General features: G+C 61.0%; 2 protein-coding genes across 3 annotated transcripts in view; both read left to right on the top strand.

Moving 5' to 3' along the window:
• The window catches only part of CASQ1 (calsequestrin 1), an 8,394-nt gene extending 7,193 nt beyond the window's left edge, over positions 1-1,201 (top strand). Inside the window, exon 11 of the mRNA XM_006743430.3 lies at positions 631-1,201. Coding sequence (XP_006743493.1) covers positions 631-771 — 141 coding nt within the window. The 3' untranslated portion in view covers positions 772-1,201. The remainder of the gene's footprint in view (positions 1-630) is intronic.
• A 2,766-nt stretch (positions 1,202-3,967) lies between these two features.
• Positions 3,968-9,323, top strand: part of PEA15 (proliferation and apoptosis adaptor protein 15) — a 9,503-nt gene continuing 4,147 nt past the window's right edge. Inside the window, exon 1 of one of the 2 annotated variants that reach the window (XM_081825341.1) lies at positions 3,968-4,129. The gene's annotated coding sequence lies outside the window, so the exon portion shown is untranslated. Of the gene's footprint in view, positions 4,130-8,704; positions 8,726-9,323 lie in introns of those variants that run through there. The other variant, XM_081825342.1, reaches the window with a different exon arrangement.

Genomic DNA, 9,323 nt, shown 5'->3' with positions numbered 1-9,323 from the left:
AATAAGCCATAGTCTTTGCGTTCATACTGTTCTCAGTGCGGCTGGGGACGCAGATATTCTGTTAACGAAACTGCCAGATCTTATAAACTCGATCATAAAGAGACCCATAAAATGCTAGGAAGCCACAGAAATCAAAGCAACTTCTGCTGAAGAGAATCAGAGAGAAGGGTTTCAAGGGAGTGGCACTGAAAGTGGGGACCGCACGGCCTGGAGCAGTCCGGACGCGCGCAGTTGATGACGAGCCGTTTCCAGACCGCTGGAAAAGTTAGTGCGGAAGGTCAAAAGTAGGAAAATGAGTATCAGGTTCTGGAAAAGGCAAGTCGTTTTTTATGCTTGCGAGACTAGAGGCTTCTGCGGTCGGTGCTGGAAAAGCAGGTTATGAGAAGCTGAAGGGTGGCTGGCTTGACTCTGGCCACCGGCGGTTTCCCATCAAAGGCCAACCCAGCCATCCCTGTTCCCCCATCACGGCTCCCACCTAGACCCTCCCCTGGACAGCGTCCCTGGCCCATGACAGGTGAAGGGAAGGGAAGGAGGACAGAGGGAAGGACAGAGGGAGCCCCGCGAGCGGGAGGACAGGTCTGAAGACCTGAGTCGGGCTAAGCTCCGGTCCCCGTGTGTGCTTCACCCCAGGCGGACAGCGTGTGGATGGAGATGGACGACGAGGAGGACCTGCCTTCCGCAGAGGAGCTGGAGGACTGGCTGGAGGATGTGCTGGAGGGCGAGATCAACACGGAGGACGATGATGAGGAAGAGGACGAGGACGATGACTAGTCACTGCGGCCGCCACCTCCCAGCCCGCCCGCTCTCCACATGCTCCCTCCCGTCCCCCGTCCCTCCCTGGGCTCCTCCGGGAACACTGGGTCATCCTCCACCATAGGGAGGCCATATGCTGAGTGCTGAGACCCACTCATCCCCACACGCCAGCCCAGCCGCCTCAGCCGGCTGTGTCCTGTCCCCCGGCGGCCCTGTTCCTACGATTTGTTTCCTCCACTGCCCGTGGTTCTTTTCTCCTCTGTTCCCTCCACCGACACACACAGTTCCCCATACTCTCAAATCCTACATCCTTCTGGCGGCCCCGATCCCTGGCCAGGAGGAAGGGTGGGCCCTGCGTCTGGGGCGCGCTCTCTCTCTCTGCAATCTCTTGTTAATGTATTTGGGTCAAATACCAAGAGGGCTCAATAAAGGATCTGGGGCAGCACAAGCAAGTGTCTGCTGCCGAGGTCTCACCCCCCACGGCAGCGGGGGAGGCAGCCCGAGGATGGGGGCTGGGGGGGCCTTGTTAGGGCGCTGTGATGGGGGGGCTCCCTCCAGGCAGTTACCCCAGAGAAGAGTGAACTATTTATCTGCTGTCAGTCCATAAGCTCTCCCCGCACACGTGGTGTTTGTCCGGCCCCGCTGGTAGGTTCTGGGAGAACCGGGAGTGCTGATTAGCCTCACTGGGAAGTCAAGACAAGCAACTAAACAATTGAAGCCGAACACAAAGCAATACGCAATTAAGTGATTATGTGCTGCTTGATAGCACCCTCCCTGCAGCTGTTCTTTGAACCATCAGGACTGAACCCAAATATCTCTTTCTTGGTGAGGCCTTCCCAGAGGTGGCCCACGGCGGTTCCCTCCTCTGGGGTCACACTGCACCCTCTCCGCCTCCAATCCAGTACTTCTCGGCTACCCTCCACCTGTAGCTACACGTCCATCTTCCCCAAGGGACTGCAGGCCCCTTGAAGGCAGGAGCCCAGGCTTCTCCTCTGTGCCCCCAGGGCCTGGTGCACAAAAACGTGGCCCCTAACAAATGCCTGTTAACAGAAGGAACAAACGAACAGAAAGGGTCAGGAGAGAGAGGCCACATGCGCTCTGGTGGCTTCAAGAAGCGAGCACTTTCTAGGCCTTCAGTGAAGAACGGGGTTTGACGGGCCAAAGGGGACAGGGAAGGGATGTTTCAGTCAGTGGAGAGCATCAAAAGCACAGGTGGAATGTGGGTGTCATATTGGGGGTGCTGAAGAGAGGAGAGGGACAAGAAGAGACCCCCAAGTGGCGGCCATGAGGATGGAGGGGCATCACAGGGTGTAGAGGAGTTTGAATTTAATCCTGGGGCTGGGAGGAAGGGCAGTGATGAGCGGGATGGGCAGAGGGCGGGGAGGATGGAGACAGCAGGTGTATGTGGGGGGGGGAGGGGCGACTCTCACTGTCAGAGCCCATGAGAAGTTGGGACAGCCTGAGCGGTGGCCTTGGGATGGAGAGAAGACACAGAGTTTTGTATACCAGCGCCCCCCACCCTGAGCCCGGACCTGGGCTGCCCAGGTTCCTGGCAGGAAGGGCCTGCACTCTCCCCAGCACAGCCCAGGCGGGTGTTCGGGCCAGGGTGTCGGACGTCGTCGTGTGGGGAAGCCAAGGAACTGACCGCACCCGGAACTCAGAGGGGACGGTTGTCATGGGTCAGGTATGAAGGTGCTGCTGAGAGAGAAGGGGACTGCTAGCTGCAGAAGGAGGCCTGAGGTGACATTCGTCACCCTCCAGAGACAAACCAAGGAAGTGCTCCTGGAGGAGGCAGAAGAGCGTAGAGCAGAAACCAACGTGTGACCAGTCGGTACTTGGTCTGATACGTGGGTGGGCCCTGGGCTCACACAGTGCTAACGGGGGGGGCGGGGCTGACAGTCTAGCATGGGTCAGCGGAAGGCCCCAGACTAAACAGTCGCCCCTACGTTTCCAGCGCCCACCCAAGCCAGTCCTTAGACACTTAGGATTTCCAAGTCTCCGGAGAGCCCTGTTGGGTGGGCAGCAGCATCCCCATCTCAGCCGCAGGGCCCCTGAGAGTCAGAGGCTTTGACCTGCCCGAGAAAGGGGCGGAGCCAGCGTGAAGCCCCTGCACCCGCGGCGGGAAGACGGGCGCCTGTCACCGTACAGAAGTCATTCCGTTTCTCTGAGTCTTGCAGATGGGCCGGTGACATGGCTTTTGGTCCCACGACACAGAGCAAACGAGACAGACACATGGCAGAGGATGAGGTGGTTTTGCTCTCAGAAGGGGTCACAGGAGAGGTTGCTGAAGAGAAGGGGAAGCGGCAGGAGTCTGAGCCTCTTTGGGCGCAGTGTAGACCAAGAAAGGAGGGGCTCACCTGAGGCTTCGTGACGGGGTGTCTGCCCGGCCAGCACTGAGGGGAGGCCAGGGCCTTCCTGGCGTGCCACCGGATGCGGCTCGGACCTCTTCCCAGGGCCCGACTCTGCCACAGGGGAGGCAAGGGCCCTCAGGCGGGAGCCGGGGTGCAGACAGACGCTTCCCCACTTCTTCCTTCCCTCTTTCAGTCTGGCTGAGAATCTGGGGGAGGAAAGTCCCTGGGGTGGAGAGGAAGTGAGAGCTGCCATGCCAGGCCTGGGCAGAGAGGCAGAGCGAGGAGACAGCTAAGTGTGGCTTTGCAAGACGTCTATATTTGCATGCTGAGCTCACTTCTGCTCTCTTCCTCCCCAGAAAATAAAATTACATCATGGTGGGGGGAAGGCAGGAGGGCGGTATATTTGGGAAAGGTGAGAGGAACCCAACGGGCCATCACCCCGAGGCCGAGGAGAGAGAGGAGAGCGGATCCGGGCTCCAGGTCAAGGCAAGGAGGCCCCACGTGGCTTCCCGCCGGCATTTCTACGTCCACCCCGCCCTCCAGTGTGGATGAGTCCGAGCGGTCCTCCGGCCCTTCGCTACCGGTCCCCTGACCCAGAAGGGGAGGAAAGAGGTTTTTCCCAACACAAGTCAGCCAGCTAAGAGGATCAGAGGCCCAAGGCCCTCCAAAGGCCTAAACCCTCACTCCCCTGTGCTCCCCAGGGTCCCAGCTGCGGTGGTCACCGAAAGGTGGCCAGGGCAGGAGCGGGGTCCCGCAGCCCGGGGGTGGCGGGGGAGACTCCGGCAGCGGCCCTCGGCAGCCCACCCGCGAGCCTTCCAGAACCCCCGCCCCCCACCCCGCCCCGCCCCCGGCGCTGACGTCACCGGCCGGCCGGGCGGGGCGCGCGCGGGGCTCGGGCTCGGGCTCGGCGGGCGGAAGCGGCGGCGGCGGCGGCAGGAGCGGCGGGAGCCGAGGAGGAGGCTCCGGACGCTGCCCCAGGAACCGGGACGCCGGAGAGCCGCACCCTGAGCGCTCAGCCCGAGGAGGTGAGAGGCGGGCCGGGGGGTGGGGGGCGGGCAGGCTCGGGGCCGGGCCGCGTCGGGGCGGCGAGCCGGGGCCGGAGGGGGCGTCCGCCGACCGGGGTGCGTGTGGCCCGGCCCGGGGTCTCGGCGGGAGCCCGCTTCCCGCGCGGCCGGCTCGGCCAGGCTCCCCTCCCCTCCCCCGCCCCGCCGCGGCCCGCGGGCCAGGGCGGGGATCGGCGGGCGCGGGCCGGGGGCCGGGGCGGGGGGTGGCCAGGAGCTGGGCGTGGAGAGAAGGAGCCGACGTAAAAGCCCCGATTAATTGCATACACTCCATGTCGGAACTGACAGGGACACACACACCTACAAGAGACACGCCAGCACACACGGTGACACACACCCATGTGACTCTTACACACATCGCTTCGCACACAGCAAATCACAACCGTCCCCGCACTACACATCCCCCTCCCCCCACTGCCTCCATGTGCCTCCTGGAGGCACATCTGTCCGCAGGACAGCTGAGTGGCGGCCCTGTCCCCGCCGCCACCCTGACTGTCTGGGCAGATTCTCCCAGCCCCGGACTTCTGGCTGCCCGTCTCTCCAACAGGAGAGCCGGGAGGAAATCCTGCTCTCACTCCAGGACGGGGAGACAGGACCCGGAGTGACGGAGCCTGCCCGCTGCTCTGAAGCTGGCGGAGTGGGGAGGTCAGGGCTGCTGGGGGCCTCTCTCGCTGGGTCCACTGAGAGCCTCGGGTGCTGGGAGTGGCTGGTTTCTGCGGCCCAGAGTGGCCAAGGGACGGAGGAGGGGGTGGTAGAAAAGGAGAGGGAGAAAAAGAATGAGTATGAGTCAGCCAAGGATGGAGCCCAAGTCGGAGAGAGAGAGAATGAGGAGAATGTGTGCGAGGGACAGAGACAGAGTCGGGAACGGGAGGGGAGGAAGCGACACGGAGATGGTCAGAGGAGTGGGAAGAGGGCTGGGGGCTGGGCTGCACTGGCTCAGAGAGCGGCCGGCGGGGGTGAAAGCACGATGGGGTGAGACCGTGGGGAGTTCAGGAAACATGCTGAATCCGTGGGTTTTGTTTCTCGATGAGTCTGGCCCCCGGGCTGTCAGAGCGATTAGCTTTAATTGCTCTTCCCTTTGTGGCTAAGCACTCCATTGGGGAAATTGCCAGAGATGCCCTAGGCTGCCCGATGCCCCGGTTGCCTACTTCCTCACTTTCCTGACACCTGTGCCCGTCCTGTGTGCACATAGCGTCATGCATGAAGAGGGCCACGGAGTCCCGTCCTGCCAGGCCATACCTTCACACAGACCCTCACGCCCACCAACCAAGTCAGGCCCCTCCCCACCAAAGTGATGATCCCTTTACAGCAGGGAAGCTCACTCCTTCCTAATCGCACAGTGGCCCTCGGTGTTCACATGGGGACACTGAATCACAGGCCCCAGAAGCCGTTGGCATTCAGGGCTGCCACCAAGTGAGATAGGATGAAAGCCCACCGACGGAAAAGGAGGAAGAGAGGAAGAGAGAGACTGGAGGGAGGGGGTGGATGAGGCGGAGAGATGGGAAGGAAACAAACAGGAGGAGGAGAGGCCCCACCAGCTGAGTGGTGAGCCCACTCGCCAGCAGGCAGCCCTCCCTCTCTGCCCTGCCTGACCCAGTGCCAGGATCTCCCGACGCCCCCACCTTGGGTCCATCTTTCTCCTCTTAGACTAAGCGCTGAAGGCTCAGCACCGTCTCTGTGCCCAGGGCCAACCCATCCTGCTTCTTGGACTGAGCTGAACATTTTGAGGCCCAGGTATCCTGCCTCCCCTCATTACCAGGCTGGCTGAGTCTTAGAGCCTCCTTCCTTTGTTACAGAATAAAGACACTCCCTGCCCCCCACCCAAAGCTGAATGGAAGCTAAGAGAAGAAGTCAGCTGAGCGTGATATTAAGGGAATAATTAGGGACAAACTAGAGGACTGCTTGAACTTGGGGCCCAGGTAGAATTTAAAATGGGCACCCTGTGTTCTCCCCACCCACTCCTCTGCCTCTCCTTGATCACCGCCCCACCCCGGAACCCAGGCAGCATGACCCCTCCTGCCCGTGCTGGGGCTTCCAGGTGCGCGCACCTGCCGTGGGCTGGGCCTCCCCTCAGCCGCAGGTCGCTGCAAGCAGAGGGGAGGGGTGCGTGGAGGGGCAGTGGCTCCTAATCCTCAGGGGAGAGGGGATGGTCAGGATGCACAGCAGGTCTGTGGTGCTCCCTCCTCCCGCACAGGTGGTTGTCCCGTTCAGGCTAGGCCTCTCGGAGGGCCCCGGGGCCTGCTCCTTCCTCCCCCAGTGCCCATGGACCACCCACCTGTCTTGCTCCCAGCTCCTACCCCCAAAGACCAGCCTGTGAGATCCTGACCTGCCCCTCTTCCCCAGCATCCTCAGCTGGTTCCACCTTTGTCAGGGCCCCACCTGGGGCCAGCTAGGAAGGAAGGAAGGAAGGAAGGTGTGAGGAAGCAGTGAGCAGAGCACAGAATGATCCGGGAGGGAAGGGGACTGACTTCCTGGCAGCCTCAGCTCCGGTCCCGGTTCCTGCCCTGGTATCCTGTCCCAAGAATGGCCTCCGCCCAGGCTGCCTGGTGTGTTCCCTGGGCAGCCTCGCACCGCTCCAGAGATCAGGAAGACTCTTCTGGGCTACGAGGGGAGGAGACTTCTTCATGGGCCCGAAGGAATTCTGAATCTCCGGGAGGAAAGGGACAGGGAGGGTGAAGGAGCCAAACTCCACCACAACCACACCACCCCAGGGACGATGATTGATCGGTGAGATTCAAGAGCCCTCCGCGTAAGGAGATTCCACTTCCTTGTACCCCAAAATGCCCCAAGGAACTGGCCTTGCCCCTGCAGCCACACCCAGGCCTGGGGAGTGGGATCCCTCCAGGGAGGGAGCAGCCAGGCTGCCTTGCCCCCGCTTCCTCAGGGGGCCCTACTCCACCGCTTCTGTCCCTTCTTACTCACTGGCTCCCCACACCCCTCCCATCCAGTGGTGTCATTGTCCTGACCAGTGGGGGGGTGGCACCCAGAACTGAGGTTGCCATGGTAACCGCAGAGTCCCGGGCCCTCCCCCCAGGATCTCATTTGCAGCCTCCTTCCCTTTCCCAGCCCCAGCCCTCCCTCGTTCTGCAGGGTCTCCTCACCCTTCCCCTTTTCTCTGGATGTGAGCCTGTGATTACAGACCTTCCACATGCTTTCACTGCTTCACACACACACACACACACACACACACACACACACACACACGGAGCACGTACTCGCACCACCACACGTCCAGTGCTGGCACGTACACATCCATGCCCAGAACATGCACACGCCCGCACAGATGCCCACCACTGCCTCTTCCCCGTACCTGTGCCCACACCCAGGACGCAGCATCCACGCGCACAGCGCTGGTGACATTCCCACCCCCGGTCCTCTTGGGGGCCTCCTTGTGTGGGCCTCATGCTCTCAGAAAGCTCCTACCCACCGCCCCCCAGCCTTTGTGGGTGGCTCACTCACACAGATTAATCCCCCCCACCCCCCCCAAGTCTGTGTTTTAGATTCAGAGCCCTAAACCTTAACTCCTTCCAGGAGATACACACACACATACTTTCCTTCCCCAGGATCTAGTTACAATCTCTTCTTCCACGTGAAAACAGGACAGGATGACTCTAAATGCTGTCCCATTTTCCAGCTGAGGGCTTGGTCCCAGGTCTCCTCCCAGGGGCAGGGTCTTCTTGGGGGCAGCCTGCTACCCCTTCCTTTTAAGCTCTCCCCACCCCCCCCCATTAATTCCTCCTGCCTGGACCCCCTCCCCATCACTCCCCCTTTCCTGTCCCGGGATTATCAGTGGGGTGGGGGCTGGGCTCTAGAGCCTGCTGCCGTGACCTAGATTTCAAGGCATTGACGGTTCCTGGTGCTGACAGTCCGAGAGCATTGTTCCTGGCCGAGGCTGGCAGGGCCACCGCTGGGCCCTTCTGTCTGCTTGCACCTGGGTGTGCAAGTGAGCGTGCCTGGGAGTGCCTGCTTGTGGGGGTCCTGCTGGCCCTGCTGCCTGGCCCATTGTGTGTGTCACGGTGCCTGCCACCAAGGGAGGCTTGTTTGTTCTGGCCCAAATAGGGGGCTGGGAATGGGGACTTCTGGGTCCATGCCTCCCTTACGATGCCATGCCTCTCTGCCTCAGTTTCTCTGCATCTAGACCAAATGCCCCCTGCTCTCTGCTGCATTCCCAGCCCACTGTTGGGGTGATTTGTGGGCAGTCTCAGCCAAGTACAAGGTCATCTAGCCCTTTGCCCCGGCCCTTGGTCTAGCCACACAGCTTACGATATAATGTACTTTTTAAAATGCTTTACTTTTCTAATTATAAAAAAATATTTCTTCATTGTGCAGGGGGGAGCCCCTTTTAAACTTACTACTAGAGCTTTACATTTTATCTCATGCAGAAAGTTCATCCTAAGGTTTGACCTTCCTTCTTCCTTAGACACACTTTCTACCTGGTGAGTGCAAGGAGGGCCTTGAATGTTCTCTCCCTTCCCACCCGAAGACCTCCACGAGAGAGGGACGGGCTGAAGGCCCGTGAGGCCCAGCCTCACCCAGCCCCCTGTGGAGGCCGTCCCGAAGGTAGTGCCAGCCAGACGGTGACGGTGACGCAAGCAGGAGCAGCAGCCCCTCTCCTGCCCCCCTCCCAGAGCTGCATCTAAACCCCTTCCCCTGCCACCCAGCCAGCCTGGGAACTGGGCAGGGGGCCAGAGCCGGCCGCTTGGTATTCTTGGGCGCGGGGGCTGTGGGCGCAGCACAAAGGCTAGGAGAGGGGGCTGCGTGGAGGCCCGGCGGCAATCAAGGGAGAAACCAGGCTCCGCAGAGGTGGGGGGGTGCTCACTGCTTCCCCTCCCCGCCCACCGGAGCCCTAAGGACTGAATACAGGGGGGCACGGAGGGGCCAGGGGACCATTAGACCAAGCACCCAGGCATTTTTCCAAAATGAGTCATTAATGAGGTGGTGGGGAGTTGGGAGTGAGGGTCCCCTTTGCTTCTGGGTTAGAATGGAAGCTAGAACACACGAGCTCCAACCTTCCAACCCCCTCCGGCCCCTTCTGAGCCGCTCACTGTCACAGCCAGGCAGCCTCTGCCTGATGCTTGTTTTGGAGTCTTTCTTTTTCTTTCTTTCTTTCTTTCTTTCTTTTTTTTCTGACAGGGGGAGGGGTTGCAGGTGGGTGGGG

This window comes from Leptonychotes weddellii, chromosome 6, assembly GCF_054177405.1.
Source record: "Leptonychotes weddellii isolate Sample4059 chromosome 6, ASM5417740v2, whole genome shotgun sequence".
In the NCBI taxonomy this organism is placed as follows: Eukaryota; Metazoa; Chordata; class Mammalia; order Carnivora; family Phocidae; genus Leptonychotes; species Leptonychotes weddellii.
The sequence above is the reverse complement of the archived record's forward strand: the minus strand, read 5'-3'. Positions and strand labels throughout refer to the sequence as shown.